The sequence below is a fragment of the Cervus canadensis genome, chromosome 2, assembly GCF_019320065.1.
Source record: "Cervus canadensis isolate Bull #8, Minnesota chromosome 2, ASM1932006v1, whole genome shotgun sequence".
Classification (NCBI taxonomy): Eukaryota; Metazoa; Chordata; class Mammalia; order Artiodactyla; family Cervidae; genus Cervus; species Cervus canadensis.
Window position 1 is genome coordinate 54,899,813 of NC_057387.1, and position 20,431 is coordinate 54,920,243.

The window sequence follows — 20,431 nt, forward strand, 5'->3', positions numbered from 1 at the left end:
CTGTCAAGGGAGAGCCCCTTTGGGTATCAGAATCTCCATCCCTGTGAAGTCCAAGATTGTGGGGACAGAAAGCAAAAATTAACCTGTTTTACTAGAAGTGATTGCAGATAGGACCACACCCACTTCTACTTCTTGGTTCCCAAACTTGTATATCCTTCCTGTTAGAGACAAAACATCCTATGGAGGTCTGTGATTTAATAAATACCCCGTCTCAGAGGCTGGTACTCTTTCCTTTCATACCGCATCCTCTGAGCTGGTTCTTCAGTTATAACTTTAGGAGGCAGTTCCAATGTTCCATGAGACTGGCTACCTCTCGATGGTACAAGGTGGATTGAGACAAATGGATCACATTGTGGGGTCACTTTTAATCTCCTTCAGTGTAGAGATGCTGTGCTGTGTGGGGATCCGTGCCTGTGGATCAGGTATTCTGTAATCCCCTAGACAGCGGTGCTAGTTCCTATAAAGGGAGGAAAGTCAGACTTAACTAAAATACCTGTGTCTGTAAAGATGCACTGCTGATACTTTTAGATTGAAAGGGGTCCACATGAATGTAAACTACCTGTCAGTCTCTTAAAAACCACAAATGAAACGGGTGCATTTGCCACATCAATGATCACACACCATGTGAAGGGGGTCTCAATCATCTGCTTGGGTGATAATATTATTCAATACATCTGACACAGCAGCTGCAACTGGGGCAGTGGGGGTCTACAGTCATTCTCCAAAATAAAACTGATTTTGGTAGGGGCCAGTCTGACAAATTAAACAGTGCTATAATAGCACAAACCCTACATATTTTAGATCTTGAATGATGGTACTAATCTCTGACATTCTCTCCACATACAATTTGATTGACACTTACGTGGATATGTATTGTTGTTTAGTTGCTAAATCACATCCGACTCTTGTGACTGCATGTACTATAGCATTCCAAACTCCTTTGTCCATGGTATTTCCCAGGCAAGAATACTGGAGTGCATTGCCATTTCTTTCTCCAGGGGATCTTCCTGACCCAAGGATCAAACCCACATCTCCTGCGTTGGCAGGTAGATTCTTTACCACTGAGTCATCAGTGAAGCCCATGTAGATGTTAATGACTGGCTGATCCTTAGAACCAAAGGTCCACCTAACTATAGGAGTACCCTTGCCTTTTTTGGCTCCTTTTTAAGAGAAAATCAAAATCTAAGTTACTAATTTTCAAAGGTCCTTTAGAGATACCTATTTTTTTTTAATTTTATTTATTTGGTTGCACTGAATCTTCTTTGCTGCTCACAGGCTTTCTCTGGTTGCAGAGAGCCGGGGCTCCTCTGTATGTAGTGTGTGGGCTCCTCACCTTGATGGCTGCTTTTGTTGAGGAGCCCAGGCTCTAGGCACAAGGGCTTCAGGAGTTGCAGCTCACGGGCTCAGTAGCTGTGGCACTCAGGCTTAGCTGCTCCGTTGCATGTGGAATCTTCCTGGACCAAGGATCAAACCCATGTCCCCTGCATTGCACGGTGGATTCTTAATCCACTGTACCACCAGGGAAGTCCTAGAGATACCTATTTTATGTTAATCACTAAAAACAACAACAACAAAAAAGTGGTGAATCAGATGAGGTCTTAACTTTAAAGAGCTTGGACATGAGTTTGAGCAAGCTCCAGGAGTTGATGGACAGGGAAGTCTGGCGTGCTGCAGTCCGTGGGGTCATGAAGGGTTGGACACAACTGAGCGACTGAACTGAACTGAATACTAAATTCAGACTGTGTAAAGCCCCCACTGTCTCTTTTTCCCAAACATCAAGATTAATTAGGTTTGATAAAAATAAAAAATCAGGCCATTCTTTAATAGTCTAGGACCAATGTATTTCTCAGAGAAAATTATGAAATAGCCAAAGAATTTCTTTCCTGACCCCTCTGGTCTCTCCTGTGTATATTGTTTCCCTCTGGGGCATGAGTTCTTATCTATTTGAAACAACCAATGTATCTTTTTCCTTCCATAATTTACCCTTCTTGTCAAAGACTATTTTGAGAGAAAGACCTGATAAGTATATCTCACTCCCATCGTTAACTGATTAACAGCAAAGGGCAATATAATTCCCTCTCAAGGATATTTACATTTCAGCACTAAACAGAAAGCTGAAACTAATGCAATGAATTTTGAGTTGTAGAATTGACATTGGCATTGAAAAAACTGTTCATCATTAAAGAGCATCTGAACAAATGTCACTTCAGACTACTTAAGTTTTTTTCTTGCTTCTTAGCATTTTGCTTATTCCATGTGAATTATTAAATTTCTGTAACAAAGAAGTAAATATACCAGTGCATTCAGCTTTTTGCAGAATTATAAATATTAGAGGTGTCTCAAAACATGTTCTTTAAAACATAGTTTAAATTTTTTTCCATAATAGTTCTTTGTCTTTTGTAAAAACATATGGAAAATACTATGCCAGACTCTTTTCTTTTTCTTTAACCATAATAATATCAGTTTTGAGCACTGACTTTATGCTTCCTCCCAGTTCTGGCAGTGAACCACCTTCAAATGTGGTAGCAGAATAGTTAGAATGTTTGTTTATTCAGCTGTTAACCTCCCTGGGCTACAGCGATTTCCAAGTAGTTGAATTTTGGATGATGTTCTTGGTAAATGAGGTCAGTTGTTTACTGCACAAGTGACCACTAATCACAGAGATACCAGAAGTGGTCATGCAGTGAGTCCTCTTTTTCTACCAGGGTGGTCTTCATTAAGACCAAAACTGAAGTTCATTTGGAGACTCTGCCCATATAGTCAAGTCGTGCTTCTAAATGTCCGTTTTAGCACTTTAGTGAACTTAACCAGAATAAGGCCGCCTGTGGCCAGCTACATGAGTTGAGTAGAACTTAGTGCTTATGAATTCCCTTCATTTAAACCAATTAGGTCTTTGGCATCTTTTACCACCTGGGTTTTGTTGGGTTACTTTGGTGTTGCTAGTTGTTACTCAGAAGGTAGTGCTGAAAGAAAATGTGATTAAATCAGTCAATAAAATTATTTCTTGAGTTCCTACAGTGGGCACGGCTGTGCCTAGTGAACACAGTTCAGTTCAGTTCAGTCGCTCAGTCGTGTCGGACTCTTTGCGATCCCATGAATTGCAGCACGCCAGGCCTCCCTGTCCATCCCAAACTCCTGGAGTTTACTCAAACACATGTCCATCAAGTCGGTGATGCCATCCAACCATCTCATCCTCTGTCGTTCCCTTCTCCTCCCTCCTTCAATCTTTCCCAGCATCAGGGTCTTTTCCAATGAGTTGGTTCTTCACATCATGTGGCCAAAGTATTGGAGTTTCAGCTTCAGCGTCAGTCCTTCCAATGAATATTCAGGACTGATTTCCTTTAGGATTGACTGGTCTGACCTCCTTGCAGTCCAAGAGACTCTCAAGAGTCTTCTCCAACACCACAGTTCAAAAGCATCAATTTTTTGGCGCTCAGCTTTCTTCACAGTCCAACTCTCACATCCATACATGACTACTGGAAAAACCATAGCTTTGACTAGATGGACCTTTGTTGGTAATGTCTCTACTTTTTAATATGCTGTCTAGGTTGGTCACAGCTTTTCTTCCAAGGAGCAAGCGTCTTTTAATTTCATGGCTGCAGTCACCATCTGCAGTGATTTGGGAGCCCCCCAAAATAAAGCCTGTCACTGTTTCCATTGTTTCCCCATCTATTTGCCAGGAAGTGATGGGACCAGATGCCACGATCTTAGTTTTCTGAGTGTTGAGTTTTAAGCCAACTTTTTCACTCTCCTCTTTCACTTTCGTCAAGAGGCTCTTCAGTTTTTCTTTGCTTTCTGCCATAAGGGTGGTGTCATCTGCATATCTGAGGTTGTTGATATTTCTCTCGACAATCTTGATTCCAGCTTGGGCTTCATCCAGCCTGGCATTTTGCACGATGTACTCCGCATATATGTTAAATAAGCAGGGTGACAGTATAAGCCTTGACGTACGTACTCCTTTTCCTATTTGGAACCAGTCTGTTGTTCCGTGTCCAGTTCTATCTATTGCTTCTTGAACTGTATACAGATTTCTCAGGAGGCAGGTAAAGTGGTCTGGTATTCCCATCTCTTTAAGAATTTTCCACGTTTATTGTGATCCACACAGTCAAAGGCTTTGGCTTAGTCTATAAAGCAAAAGTAGTAGATGCTTTTCTGGAACTCTCTTGCTTTTTCAATCCCAGAGTGCTCACAAATTTCTCTCTTTTCATACTCAGTTTGGATTAGATGGTAGTTCGTGCTGTCTGAAAGGGAATGGAATCTTCTGCCAGCCTAGGATAAATCTTATCAGTTACTGTTAATAATAGTACTTAGTACTGTTGTTACAGTGGGTTAGACCTGAGGCTGCTCAACAGATTGATGAGGCTATCTTTCCCCCCAAAAAAAGAGTTAACAACAACTAGGTCAACTATCTCCGAAGGTACTTCCTACTCCCAGTACTTGGTCTATAGCCATCTTTCCCAGTTCGTCCTCTTAGCAGGTAGTATAGTTGAGGACAACTTATTGCCTGGTTGGCTGTACAGTTTGGTTGTGTTCACTGCCAATTCCCATGAACTCTTCCCATATCCTGCTATCGTCTGGTGAAGCCCTCATACTTTCTCCTCCAGAAAGCTGTCTCTCCACCACTATTTCATTCTCATCACTGGAACCCTCAGGGACTGTGAAGGATCTGATATTTTATCCTATTGGCAAGACAACAAGTTAGCTTAACCATATCATAGATTCTGGGAGAACACACAAGGCTCCTGGGGCAGAGACAAAGGATCGTTTATTACTCTCAGCAGCAGTAGTTGCTGGAGTATCAACATTTTTCACTGACTCAGTGATCTTCATTTCTCAGAGGGTGATGAGAAGAGAGCTGGATGATATTTGCATATGCAGTGGGTTGCATTACATAAGAGGAACTTTGAGCTGAGGGAAGCTAGATCTTTTATAATGGGCAGCTATAAAAAATAATGGGTTCCAGAGAAAGACATTATTATCTGGACAATAAGTGTTGCTGCCTTTTGCTGTAGGGGAAGACATTATCTCTTTACTATGCAAAATTCCCTGAAGAGAGACTGGTAAGAGGAAAGCTAAGTACCTCATTTGCGTAATGTGCAAAACTCGAGACTATGGAGCATTGTCTCCAGCAACATATTAAGTTAAATGATGGAGGTATAAAAATGAGTAAGAGACATTCATTTCCCTCCCTCAGCTCACATATTGGAACAAAGAAACACATCCAAGTATAATATAGTGCAATAAGTACTAAAAAGCCATGTAATAATTCTGTAGGAATATAAAGGAACAAGTTGGTGATTTTGACTAAGAGGAACTATGATAAGCTTCACAGATCATGATATAATTGAACTGGTAACAAATTGTGTGATGAAGGAACCTGGGGCAGGGAGGTAAGACAGACTTCCAAGAAGATTGGTTGATGAAGTAGAGACTTACCAAATGCAAACATAGGGCAAGGGTATTCCAGAACAGGTATATGATGAAGCTATGTGTATTTAGAGAACTGCAAGATAGTTCAGTGTTTTAGTCGGATCTATTTCCATTAAAAATGACAGAAACCTAACTCAAACAATTTTCAGCCAATTTTCGGGACTGGCTAATGTAGTCAGAAAGTCCAGCAGTGCATGTGCCAAGAGGTTTCACTAGATACAGGAACTAGATGAATATAATCAAATTACCCTCATCTCCTAGTCTTAACTTACCTCTGTTGGCTTCATTCACAACACACTGTGGAAACAGTGGATTTTGGCAACTATAGGGTTATGTTGTTCTCAGAGTTGTCAATTTTAGCAAAAGGAAAGCATTCTTCTTTCTGTATAGCTCTAGCAGAAATTCTAAGATGTACTCCAGCCAATCTGACTGGGATTAAGTCATTTTTAAATCAATCACAACATCCATTGGAACAGAAATACTGTAATTAACAGGATTTGGATCATTCACCTACCCCTAAATACTGTGATGGGGACCAGAAGCACACACACTACAGATTGGGGAGGAGGGTGGTTTCCCAAAGAGATGGTGAGCAGATAAAAAGAAATGTCCTCTACATTTTATGCCTTTGGTGCCCTATATACCCTTCTTCCCACTTACATAGTTTTTCAAATGCCTTTGGTAATATGCTGCAGCCATCCACATAACTGAAAATACATTCCTCTTTTTCCAAAGAAAGATAGCCCAACCTATTGGTCAGTTGTTGCTTTGAGCTCCAAGGCCAGGTTCTTCGGGTAAGGTGGATTCTCAGTGAGGCACAGATGTAAATCTACGTCTTAACTAGTCCATATATGATATTAGAAAAAAGCAAGGTAGCCACAACATTCATTCCATTTGGAAAACGAGAGAATGAGAAAAAACATAGACTGCCCCAGGCCCATGGGTGAGTGTATATGTGTGTGTGTGTGCTCAGTCATGTCTGATTCTTTGCAACCCTATGGACTGTAGCCCACCAGACTGCTCTGTTCATGGGATTCTCCAGGCAAGAATACTGAAGTGGGTTGCCATTTCCTTCTCCAGGGGATCTTCCCCAACCAGGGATCAAACCCACGTCTCCTACATTGGCAGGCGAATTCTTTACCATTGAGCCACCTGAGAAGCCCCTGGCCCGTAGTTGTGTATTTAGAACAAACATGGGCAATTGATATATGCCAGTTGCCAGTAACAATATAAATCAATTTTTTAAATCGCCCAGCTTCTCACTCCCTGCCACAAACTTACAACGAAATGAAATGAGTCTCTAAAATATGCATTCTATGAAACCAGGGAATATCTTTGTTCTCTAGCATATGTCCAGAACCAAGAACAATGCTTGACACATAGTAACTATGTGTTGTTAAAAGAATGACTAGATACTCTTTAAGGTGCTCATAAGAATTCTAAATGAGTCAAATATATAGACAGTGAGTACCTAAAATGATATTTATCCAAAGATAAGTATCAAATCACAGTCATCTTATTATCTCCAAAACATTTTGAAGTCTGAGTTTTGCTGATTTTTATCTGAGGACAAGTTTTCTGAGGTTCTTTGAATGGTTGACAGCTGTTTACCAAAAAACAGGTGGTTATTTAAAACATTGCTTTTGTTTTGCAGTTTTATTGAAGTATAATTTATATACTGCATACATTTAAATTGTGCAATTTGATAATTATTGACATATGTTTGAGTTGTAAAACAGTTACCAAAATCAAAATAGTGAACTTACCCCTCAAACCCCCATATTTCATTGTTCACCTTTGTAATCTTTCCATTTTGCCCTTCATATTCCTCCCTTCCCCAGTCTACTACAGAAATGCCCTTTGTCACTATAGGTTTTCCAAACTTAAGTATTAAATAATGATCAAAATAATTTATTTAAAATTATAAGTTTAGTGATAGTTTTCTATAGCTTTCTGTAGAGTAAAAGATTTGCAGCTGACTTTGAAGGTTTAAGTGTCTTCAAACACACTGTGAATACTATTTAAGCAAAGTTTTATTCAGAAGAGAGAGTGTATGCTATCTTGTAAGGCATTTTATCATCTTTGTGGATTTTCTCTGCTGAGTTTTTAGAATGTTAAATGTAAATGGAATTTAGAGTTCAGCTGTGCTATTTTTACTGCTTAAACATACAGAGTTGCAAAAGGGAAAAATATAAATAGCAATAATTGTTTGCAAAGATTTTCAACAGTATCATAATGAAAAAAATCTGGTTTTGATGGATTTTTAGATCTAAAACAGCAAGAAAATGAAAGCAAGCCAGATACTTAGATGAATTCTTTATTCTGCATTTCTTTTTCCAGAAGCTCATGCTTTCTGTTTGTGGTTTTCTCAGAAGACAGAACAGTTTCTTAATTTGCAGTTGCACACTGTGTTACAGTTTAGTTTCTATAATTTACTGAAAAACTGATTTTTTTACTTTTGTCCTTTCAAATATTTTTTTTGGCATTAACTTTTGGATGGATTGTCCTCACTCAGAAAAGATCATTTTAATTTTCTTTTATTACTTGCGTACTTGAACTCAGTATATTCCTTGACATGGCATGTACTTCCACAAATGCTAAAGAACAAAATCTTATAATTGTTTTTTGGATCCATGTCTCAAATCAGATTCCCCCCTTTCAGAATCTCTCTCCCTCTGAGTGCATTCATTTCTTGTTTGCATATGTAAAACTTTAATCCTGTTTATAGAATATATACTAATTGGTTATTTTTTCAGACAAAGGGTAACTTTGGAAACTGCATAATTGAAAATATAATTATTCAAATAGAATTTGTTTTTAATTTGTTCATCAATTCCAGCCATCAAATATTTATTTAATGTACTGTGTGCCCAACACCAGATGAGGATTTTCATAACTTTGTCCTCTAGGAATTCATACTTTGTATGTTACCCTATCTTAAGTGGTTTTTTATTTTATCTTTTCTCAACATGACTATTTTTCAAAGCAACATCTCTACTTTGTTTAGACTTATAAACTGTCCAGAAGATAAATTTAAGCCAAACCATATTGTATTCTTATGTATGTAATGCACAATGTATATAGAAATCAATGAAAAAACTTGACAGTTAAATGATGTAAATCTCACTCATCTATAATAACAGAGTATCTAAAGCCACATTATAAAAAAAAAATTTGTATCCCTGGAAATGCTTAGGCAACATGTTAAAGATAAGTGAATAAATGAGCCTCAAATTCACATTTAAAAATAAATAAAAAATAAAGCTATATTATAAAATAACATAAAAGTGGAAATTTCCCCAAATATGTGCTTTATTTTTAACCTATTATAATTGAATGTGCTATTACTTCCAAAACTATTCAAATTCTGAATTTCACAAATTTTATCTGGGGACAAGTTCAATGAATAAATTCTATTTTCTTTCTATCAAATCATAACAAACTGTTGCTTACCAAAGAGCAAATGATTTTCTAAAACACCCAATACCAATTAGCTTTTATTTGTATAGCTCTATATAGGTATAATTGAGATATATATTTATAATATGAAAAGTGAAAGTGAGAGTCCCTCAGTTGACGTCTGACTCTTGGCAACCCCATGGACTGTAGCCCACCAGGCTCCTCTGTGCATGGAATTTTCCAGGCAAGAATACTGGAATGGGCTGTTGTTCAGTCCTTCAGTCATGTCTGACTCTTTGTGACCCCATGAACTGCAGCACGCCAAACTTCTCTATCCTTCAGCGTCTCCTAGAGTTTGCTCAGACTCATGTCCATTGAGTTGATGATGCCATCCAGCCATCTCATCCTCTGTTGTTCCCTTCTCATCCTGCCTTCAAGCTTTCCCAGCATCAGGGTATTTTCTAATGAGTCAATTCTTCCCATCAGGTGGCCAGAGTATTGGAGCTTCAGCATCAGTTCTTTTAATGAATATTAAGGTATTTCCTTTCGATTGACTGGTTTGATTTCCTTGCAGTCCAAGGGACTATCAAGAGTTTTCTCCAACACCACAGTTCAAGAGCATAAATTCTTTGGTGCACATCCTTCTTTATGGTCCAACTCTCACATCCATACATGACTACTGGAAAAGCCATAGCTTTGACTAGACAGACCTTTGTCAACAGAGTGATGTCTCTGCTTTTTCTTACGTTGTCTGTTTGTCAATAGCTTTTCTTCCAAAGATTAAGTGTCCTTTAATTTCATGGCTGCAGTCACTGTTTGCAGTGATTTTGGAGCCCAAGTAAATAAATTTTCTCACTGTTTCCATTGTTTCCCCATCTATTTGCCATGAAGTGATAGGACCAGATGCCATGATCTTAGTTTTTCAAATGTTGAATTGTAAGCCAGCTCTTTCACTCTCTTCTTTGACTTTCATCAGGAGGCTCTTTAGTTCCTCTTCACTTTCTGCCATAAGGGTAGTGTCATCTGCATATCTGAGATTATTGATATTTCTCCCAGCAATCTTGATTGCAGCTTGTGCTTCATCCAGTTCGGCATTTTGCATGATTTACTCTGCATATATTCAGCCTCAATGTACTCCTTTTCCAATTTTGAACCGTCTGTTGTTCCATGTCCAGTATTAACTGTTGCTTCTTAATCCACATACAGGTTTCTTAGGAGGCAGGTCAGGTGGTGTGGTATTCCCAGTTTTTTAAAGAATTTTCCACAGTTTGTTGTGATCCACAAAGTACCGAGTTATACAAATAACCTTTTCTATCTTGATCTTTGTGATGGTTTCACAGGTTATGCATATGTGAAAAATTATGAAATTACACAATTTAAAATATACATCATGGCCCAGATGGTAACAAATCAGCCTACAATGTGGGGAACCTGGGTTCAACCCCTAGATTGGGAATGTCCCTTGGAGAAGGGAATGGCTACCCACTGGAAACTCCATTATTTCTCTTAGTATTTGAGTTATTGATGTTTCCCCTAAAAAATAAATCTTACCTCCAGAATCTTCCATTTTTCCCTAGTTTACATCCTTTGACATAAGCCTGCTTCTGCGCTTTTTCCCTACTCGGTCCCTGTCAATTGGCCTTATCAAGGAGGTAGCCATCATTTATTGCTGTTCATTGACTAACCTGGTAAGAAGTACTCCGGAATATCTCCATGTGCCTAACTATTGTTTAATGTGAATGAAAGATGGATAGCCATTCGTTTCACCAGAGAGTTTCTTCAACCCAGGAATGGAACCCAGATCTCCCACATTGCAGGCAGGTTTACCATCTGAGCCACAGTGTATATTTTAAATTGTATAATTTCATAATTTTTCATATATGTGCCACCTGTGAAACCATCACCAAGATCAAGATAGAAAAGGTATTTGTTAAACTCAACACTTATTCACTTTTTGTAATCCCTCATTTTGTTTTTCTGCCCCAACTCTTCCCAGGCTACCACTGATCTGCTTTTTGAATTTTAGATGAATTTGCATTTTTCCAAAGTTGTATGTAAATGAACTCATACAGTATGTACTTTTGTTTGGTCTGACTTCTTTTACTTAGCATAATGTATTTGAGATTAATCCAGGTTGCCACATCCAGGTTGTTTCATTTTACCAATATACCATAATTAGTTTATCCATTGAATTAATTATTGTGGATTATTTATCCATTTACCATTTTAAACTATTTTTTACCTAGAAGAACTATATATTTCAAAATAAAACAGACTTACTACTCCTATTCTCCTATTAAAGAAGTACTAATGTGCTCAATGGATACCGTAGAGCATTATATTTATCCTCTTAGGACACTTTGCCAGAGTAGGAAAGACAATGTTTTACTTTTATGACTTAGGAAACTAATGGAATCTGTTAGTGCTTTAATTTCCATGCTTTGCTTTAAAAATGGATGTGAATTAGGCTCCAGCTTTTAGTGATCAGAGAATAATAAAACATTGTTTTTACTGGAGAGAATGCTGAATCACTCTTCTCGGTACAGTAAACAAATATTAGAAGTCCAAAAATAGAAGACACATTTTCACTTATTATTTTTAAAGCTACTTGACTTTTCTGCTTCTTAATAAAAATTAGTGATTAAGCTATTTATATTAAAAAGGCACAAGATGCAAAATACTAAATCAAGATACAAAAAATCAGTTGTTTCAATACACTAATATCAGAATAAGAACCTAAAACAATCCCATTTGTCTCAAAAAAAAAAAAAAACCTAGGAATAAATTTAACCACGAAGCTGTAAGACATGTATACTGAAAACTGTAAGACATTGATGAAAGAAATTGAAGGAGATGCAAATAAATGAAAAGATACTCCATGTTCATTGACTGGAAGAATTATTAATATTGTTAAAATGTCCATACTTGTCAAAGCAATCTACAGATTCAGTGCAGTCCTTATCAAAACTCCAGTGGCATCTTTCACAAAAATGGGACAAACTATCCTAAAATTCATATGGAATCATGAAAGTGAAAGTGAAGTCACTCAGTTGTGTCCGACTCTTTGCAACCCCATGGACTGTAGCCTACCAGGCTCCTCTGTCTATGGAGATTTCCAGGCAAGAGTACTGGAGTGGGTTGCCATTTCCTTCTCCAGGGCATATGGAATCATAAATGACCCCAAATAGCCAAAGCAACCTTGAGAAAGAAGAATGAAGCTGGAGGCATTACACTTCCTAGTTTTAAACTACATTACAAAGGTTTAGTAATTAAAATAGTATGATATTGGTATAAAAACAGACACATAGATTAGTGGAACAAAATAGAAAGGAAAAAGAGATCAGAAATAAACCCATGCGCATATGGTTGGTTAACCTATGACAAAGGAACCAAGAGTATACAGTGAGGGAAAGGACAGTCCATTTAGTAATGGTTTGGGGAAAATTGAACAACACATGCAAAAAAAAAAAGAAAAGAAACTTGACCTCTATCTTACATTATACACAAAAATTAACTCAAATTGGATATAAAGCTTGATTGGACTACCTGAAACCGTAAAACTCAAGAAGACAACATTGGCAGAAGCTCCTTGACATTGGTCTTGGTGATGACTTTTTCTTTCTTTCTCTCTTTGACACCAGAAGCACAGACAACAAAGGCTAAAATAAACCAGTGAATAAGTAAGTCATAGGAATGTAATGTATAACATGGTGAGATAGTTAATAATACTGTATTATATATTTGAAAGTAGCTAAGAGAGAACATATCAAAAGTTATCACATACACAATTACAACTATGGTGATGGATGTTAGCTAGACTTATTGTAATAATCATTTCTCTGTATATACAGGTGTTTTACCCTGAAAGTAATATGTTATATATCAGTGATATCACAGTTTTTTTTAAGAAATATCCAGAAGTTAGACCACATCACAGTTGTGATGTGACCACAGAGATAGTGAAGTGCATTGTGGGAAGAAACCATTTTGACTTTTCAATGTTTACCAAAATATTTTAAATGAAAAAAGCAGAATTAGAGCATTTTATTATATTTTAAAATTTTCTTTCTATATAGTTTCATGCCAGTGTAGTTTTTTTAAATGAAAGTTATAGACGCTGAACAGTATATTTTTAAATCTTTGAATTTCTAAGCTCTCTGAAATTTTGCTACTTGGCAATGGTAGCCGTGTCCTGTCATTTAATTTACAATTTCAACAATAAATTTGAAAGTTAAAATATTTCTTTTACAGGTATATATTATCATTAAAATACAGTTGACCTAGGTTAACTCTGATTTTTATATTTTAAATTTATTATTATTTAAAAGGTAAGATCTTTACCTAATGGTAACCCAATCCATACCAAAAATTCAGGTATGGAATTTTTCATATAATAAAAATATTCTCTGGCCAAATTTCTAAGGTATACTATTTGAAGAACTTTTTCCCCCCTCTTTTTAATAACTAAATTGATGTGCATCTGAACTTTTAAATAAAGTTTTAATTTTAAAATAGTTGACTTACATGGCTGTAATATACGATCAGATTTTTTGACATCTTTTGTCTCTTATTCCTTCATCTTTGGTAATTTTTGTCTTTTTCACATTCCTTTACTGTAATTTTCATGTTTAAGAAGGAGCCAATGTTTATGCATATACTCCATAGTCCGTGTTAACCCAGAAGTCACCATAATACCTTTTTTTTTTTTTTACTGTTTTATTGAACATACATTTCAGCCACTGAAAACTATATAAAACAAATGTATATCACAGGCAGTTATAAGACAAATGCTCTTACAACTAATACACAGGTCAGGAATGGAACTGCCAGTTACCCCAGAAACTTTTATGGATACCAACCCAGCCACAAACCTCTTTTCTCCTTCTGAAAGTAAGCAGTTCCTCTTTTATCTTTTATAGTTTATCACTCAAGTGCACATCTTTTAAAACTATTGTTTAGTCTTGTCTTGTTTTAAGTCTTGTGTCTTTCCATCTAAAAGTTCTTTTTCCATTGTTTTTTCCCCACTTTATAATTGTTGAAGATCCCCAGTCATTTAACCTGCAGAGTTTCCAACAGCATGGGTTTTGCTGATTATAGTCTCATGATGTAGATAAGCATGTTTTCTCCCTCCTCTGTATTTCCTGCAAATTAGTAGTCACATATAGAGACCTGACCAAAGTCTGTTTTGCTTGTTTGTTTTTGGCAAGACTGTGGGTGATACTGTGTTCTTTCATCAGGAAGCACAAAATGTCTAGTACCATTCTGTGATGTCAGTAACAGTTGTGATGCTTCAATTCCCTATATATTAATACATTAGATCATGTAGGGTATTGCAAAATGGTGATATTCTTGTCTCTCTTTTTGTTCGGTTTATTGGCTGGAATACATCCCCTAATCTGCTCTTTGGTTAGTTATAGTATGTATAGAAAAGGTAGAATAAATGCTTGATTCTTCACCTTTTTTAGCCAGTTTTGGAAATGAGTTGGCTCTCTTTTGGCTTCTAAATGTGAATAATTTTTTGTTATTGTGTCATTTTGAACTTTTGAGTTTAAACATATTTGACATGTTTCAATCCATTGCAGTTTTTATCCTTATTAAAGTTCATATTATCTCATATCTGACCGATGAGATCCTTTTCAGACTCCCAGAGTTCTTTTAACATGACAAATTTTATACCTTTTACAGCTTTCTTTCAAGTATAAGAAGGTGTTCTAGGCTCTTCTTTTGGATGGATGGGAATTATGAATTTATCCATGAGGATGCTGTGAATCAGTGGTTGTAAACTGGTACCAAGGGGCCAAAAGTAGCCACTAGCCATGTTGTGTTTTTTTTTGTTTTTTTGTTTTTTTTTGTCAAAAGAAACAAACATGTCATTGTTCAACAACAACAAAAAATAAAATAAAAATTTTTTAACATTTATTTTGTGCCAGGTGTTTTACTGGTTTCTGGGAATATGGTGGTTAGTAGAGATAAAGTTGTCCTCAAAGAATTTATTATTTTTGTAACATATATAATTTATTATGCATACCTGTGTTATAATACAACCTGATGAGGAATACCAAACCAGCCAAACACTACAGTAAGTAACCTTGTAGGACCCTAGGATGGTGTGAGTGTCTTAGATGGGACCTAACTCAGGGTATTGGAGGTCAAAGAAAGATTTGCAAGTAATATATTTTTTAATCTCTTATTTAAAATGTAAGTGTTGCAGATGAAGAAAGATAAAGAAAGATTACTCAGGGCAGAGAAGGTGTGTGTGTGTGCACACGCACACGTGCGCATGCTCAGTTGTGTCCAACTCTTTGCGATCCCGTGGACTATAGCCTGCCAGACTCTTCTATCCAAGAGATTTCCCAGGCAAGAATACTGGAGTGGGTTGCTGTTTCCTCCTCCAGGGAGAGAAGGTATAGACGACCCTGATTTCCCTTAGAAAAGCAATCGGCATGTCTGAATTGAATGTATTCTGTTCCAAAGCTTCCAGAAATCTGACCTTGTGTCCAGTCTTTCTGTTACCACTGCCTTTTCTCTTGCCAAAAACATCCACAAGTAATATTTTCTCTGCAGAACCCAAGTTTAAATTGGAATCAAGACATTTCTTTCCTAATCCAAACTGGATGAATTGATATCACTTACTTTCGATTTTTTTCCCCCCAAGATGAGTTTTCCAGAATCAACCCTGCTAGTCTATCTTACTTGTTGGCACTAATTATAATAATATTTACCTCTCCACTGAAGTGTCTTTTCTAGCTGATATTCATACCTAATTGCAGCCTTCTTAACTTTTAAAGATATGATTTTTCTACTTGTCTTGCTTTTTATTCCTTTTTCCGTGTCAGAAGAAAACACTAAAATAACTATCTGTGACAAAATATAAGGAAGCTATAATTATTAGCTTATTATCAATATTGAAACTGATCCTGATGAATTTCATTCTAATGTATTATTTGAGAAAGAATATCGCTCTAACATTTTAGAGCAACATTCTTGGCTTTTTCTCAGCACAGACTTATTTAACACTTTGGTCCATTTTTATTTCTTGAAACAACTGTTTTAGACTGCTAAAGTATAATTTCCAAAAAGGTAATATGATTTTCAGGCAAATATTAAGTAAACATAGGTCAAAGATTTTATTCAATTCATTAACTAATGATAGAACCAGTAAAATGTCAAAATAAATTCAAAGAACATTTGATCTATTTATGGACAATTGAATATGGGAATGTTAGAATAAGATAGTTGAGTTTGATGTAAAACTAATTAGTATCCTGTATATTAAGCTATAACCTGTGGGGTTTTTTTCTTTTTCACCAAACAGAAGAATTAATGTGTAATTAGTAAACAGTCAAACAAAGTACATTCTCCTACTGTTGGTTGACTCTGTGTCCCAAATGACACTTAAAATACCTGTTACATATCTTTTTGTCCTTTTTTCAAGTTTTGAATGATTCTGAATATGATCTAAAAAATTTCTTAGACTAGATTAGAGAATTTTCTTTGGGTCTGAGGATTGTTTGTGAATAATTGATGAAGTAAGCTTTATTTTAGTATACTTTGTAAGTTTTGCATTCCATTGTCAGACAACTGCCTAACAATCTTTAATATTGAGATATTAAATTAATTAATTTTGAGGAGAATAAATCATTTTAACTGGACATCAAAGAAAGGCAAAGGGTATTTTTGTATGCTTAATAAATTTAAAGTAATTTGCTATGGAATAAACTCCCTATATTTTTTGTGTTCCCTAGGGTTTTCCTGGAGATATTGGGATTCCTGGACAAAATGGACCTGAAGGAGCAAAGGTAAAGAAAAAAACAGAAAAGAAAGGAAAATTAAAAAAGAAGAGCATGGTATCTATAGTTTTCTACTCTCAAATCTCTGTGAATGGGTAAAAAATACTTTAGAAATATCAGAACATTTCTGGATATTTTTGAGCTGTCTCAAGTGCATTTTAAAAAACCTTTTAGATCTTATTTCAAAATAATCAGGAAGTAGTTTGCATGTCTGCTTGTTTTTTTGGTGTCAAAAGACATACTTCTAGAGTAGAAGTATGTTTATACAGTCTGTTGGGTTCAGGTTATTGAAAAAGATTTTTTTGGTTTGGTCTAGGCTTAGATTAGGGTGACAGTATTTGAAAAGCACGTAAGTAACTGAAAATGGATTTCTTTTAAGAGGTGAAAAAAATTTAAAAAGCCAAAAATCTATAGCATACACAAAATAAGTGAGAGTATTCTGACCACTAGAACCAATAAAGGATTTAGGGCCTGTAAACTATCCGCTTATTAATATAAAGAAAGCCTATGGAGTTCTAGAATTTATACATAGCACAAACTACCAGAAAAACCTGGTCATTTCTAACTTCCTTTACTGTTGCTGTGTGTATATACTAGATATTATCCATAGCAAAACTTCAAATACCAAGCTTTCCAAGCAGGCTGACATAGAATGAGCATTGTAAACAAATAAAGCGTTGTGAATAAAAAAACAGAATGATGAAACAGCCAGAAGTTTGGAGAACTGGCATGTTATGAAGTATAGCTGCTACAGAGGGTTATTAGTGTGAGTAGAGAGGAAGTGTTAGGGGATGAAGCTGGAAAGGATATTAATATAGCTATATTTGTTAGTGTACTATAGTGGCAAGTCCTAAAATTCTCTCTTTTTTTTTTTTATTATTTTTTTTTTCCAGTGGGTTTTGTCATACATTGATATGAATCAGCCATGGATTTACATGTATTCCCAATCCCGATCCCCCCTCCCACCTCCCTCTCCACCCGATTCCTCTGGGTCTTCCCAGTGCACCAGGCCGGAGCACTTGTCTCATGCATCCCACCTGGGCTGGTGATCTGTTTCACCATAGATAGTATACATGCTGTTCTTTTGAAATATCCCACCCTCACATTCTCCCACAAAGTTCAAAAGTCTGTTCTGTATTTCTGTGTCTCTTTTTCTGTTTTGCATATAGGGTTATCGTTACCATCTTTCTAAATTCCATATATATGTGTTAGTATGCTGTAATGTTCTTTATCTTTCTGGCTTACTTCACTCTGTATAAGGGGCTCCAGTTTCATCCATCTCATTAGGACTGGTTCAAATGAATTCTTTTTAATGGCTGAGTAATATTCCATGGTGTATATGTACCACAGCTTCCTTATCCATTCATCTGCTGATGGGCATCTAGGTTGCTTCCATGTCCTGGCTATTATAAACAGTGCTGCGATGAACATTGGGGTGCACGTGTCTCTTTCAGATCTGGTTTCCTCAGTGTGTATGCCCAGAAGTGGGATTGCTGGGTCATATGGCAGTTCTATTTCCAGTTTTTTAAGAATCTCCACACTGTTTTCCATAGTGGCTGTACTAGTTTGCATTCCCACCAACAGTGTAAGAGGGTTCCCTTTTCTCCACACCCTCTCCAGCATTTATTGCTTGTAGACTTTTGGATAGCAGCCATCCTGACTGGCGTGTAATGGTACCTCATTGTGGTTTTGATTTGCATTTCTCTGATAATGAGTGATGTTGAGCATCTTTTCATGTGTTTGTTAGCCATCTGTATGTCTTCTTTGGAGAAATGTCTGTTTAGTTCTTTGGCCCATTTTTTGATTGGGTCATTTATTTTTCTGGAATTGAGCTTCAGGAGTTGCTTGTATATTTTTGAGATTAATCCTTTGTCTGTTTCTTCATTTGCTATTATTTTCTCCCAATCTGAGGGCTGTCTTTTCACCTTACTTATAGTTTCCTTTGTAGTGCAAAAGCTTTTAAGTTTCATTAGGTACCATTTGTTTAGTTTTTGCTTTTATTTCCAATATTCTGGGAGGTGGGTCATAGAGGATCTTGCTGTGATTTATGTGGGAGAGTGTTTTGCCTATGTTCTCCTCTAGGAGTTTTATAGTTTCTGGTCTTACATTTAGATCTTTAATCCATTTTGAGTTTATTTTTGTGTATGGTGTTAGAAAGTGTTCTAGTTTCATTCTTTTACAAGTGGTTGACCAGTTTTCCCAGCACCACTTGTTTAAAGAGGTTGTCTTTTTTCATTGTATATCCTTGCCCGGTCCGTTTGTCAAAGATAGGTGTCCATAGGTTCGTGTATTTATCTCTGGGCTTTCTAGTCTGTTCCATTGATCTATATTTCTGTCTTTGTGCCAGTACCATACTGTCTTGATGACTGTGGCTTTGTAGTAGAGTCTGAAGTCAGGCAGGTTGATTCCTCCAGTTCCATTCTTCTTTCTCAAGATTATTTTGGCTATTCGAGGTTTTTTGTATTTCCAAACAAATTTTTTTTGTGAAAATTCTTGTGGTCTAGTCTGTAAGAAAATACCTGTTGGTAGCTTGATTAGGGATTTGCAATGTGAATCTATAGACCTGCTTTGGGTAGAATAGCCATTTTGAACAATATTGATTCTTCCAATCCATGAACACGGTATGTTTCTCCCATCTGTTTGTTGTCCTCTTTGATTTCTTTCATCAGTGTTTATAGTTTTCTATGTATAGGTCTTTTGTTTCTTTAGGTAGATATACTCCTAAGTATTTTATTCTTTTTGTTGCAATGGTGAATGGTATTGTTTCCTTAATTTCTCTTTCTGTTTTTTCATTGTTAGTATATAGGAATGCAAGGGATTTCTGTGTGTTAATTTTATATCCTGCAACTTTACTATATTCATTGATTAGCTCTAGTAATTTTCTGGTAGAGTCTTTAGGGTTTTCTATGTAGAGGATCATGTCATCTGCAAACAGGAGAGTTTCACTTCTTCTTTTCCTATCTGGATTCCTTTTACTTCTTTTTTTTTTTTTTTTGCTGTGGCCAAAACTTCCAACACTATGTTGAATAGTAGTGGTGAGAGTGGGCACCCTTGTCTTGTTCCTGATTTCAGGGGAAATGCTTTCAATTTTTCACCATTGAGGGTGATGCTTGCTGTGGGTTTGTCATATATAGCTTTTATTATGTTGAGGTATGTTCCTTCTATTCCTGCTTTTTGGAGAGTTTTAATCATAAATGAGTGTTGAATTTTGTCAAAGGCTTTCTCTGCATCTATTGAGATAATCATATGGTTTTTATCTTTCAATTTGTTAATGTGGTGTATTACATTGATTGATTTGCGGATATTAAAGAATCCTTGCATTCCTGGGATAAAGCCCACTTTGGTCTGGTGTATGATTTTTTTAATATGTTGTTGGATTCTGTTTGCTAGAATTTTGTTAAGGTTTTTTGCATCTATGTTCATCAGTGATATTGGCCTGTAGTTTTCTTTTTTTGTGGCATCTTTGTCTGGTTTTGGAATTAGGGTGATGGTGGCCTCATAGAATGAGTTTGGAAGCTTACCTTCATCTGCAATTTTCTGGAAGAGTTTGAGTAAGATAGGTGTTAGCTCTTCTCTAAATTTTTGGTAGAATTCAGCTGTGAAGCCATCTGGTCCTGGGCTTTTGTTTGCTGGAAGATTTTTGATTACAGTTTCGATTTCCTTGCTTGTGATGGGTCTGTTAAGATCTTCTATTTCTTCCTGGTTCAGTTTTGGAAAGTTATACTTTTCTAAGAATTTGTCCATTTCATCCAAGTTGTCCATTTTATTGGCATAGAGGGCTTCCCAGGTGGTACTAGGGTAAGGAACCCGCA

The 20,431-nt window shown here is 36.4% G+C and overlaps 1 protein-coding gene across 8 annotated transcripts in view; it reads left to right on the forward strand.

Annotated features, from left to right (window-relative positions):
• COL24A1 (collagen type XXIV alpha 1 chain) overlaps positions 1–20,431 on the forward strand; it is a 371,899-nt gene that overhangs the window by 142,785 nt on the left and 208,683 nt on the right. For all 8 annotated transcript variants that reach the window (XM_043460779.1, XM_043460785.1, XM_043460778.1 and 5 more), the window contains one exon: positions 16,575–16,628. In XM_043460779.1, coding sequence (XP_043316714.1) covers positions 16,575–16,628 — 54 coding nt within the window. The remainder of the gene's footprint in view (positions 1–16,574; positions 16,629–20,431) is intronic.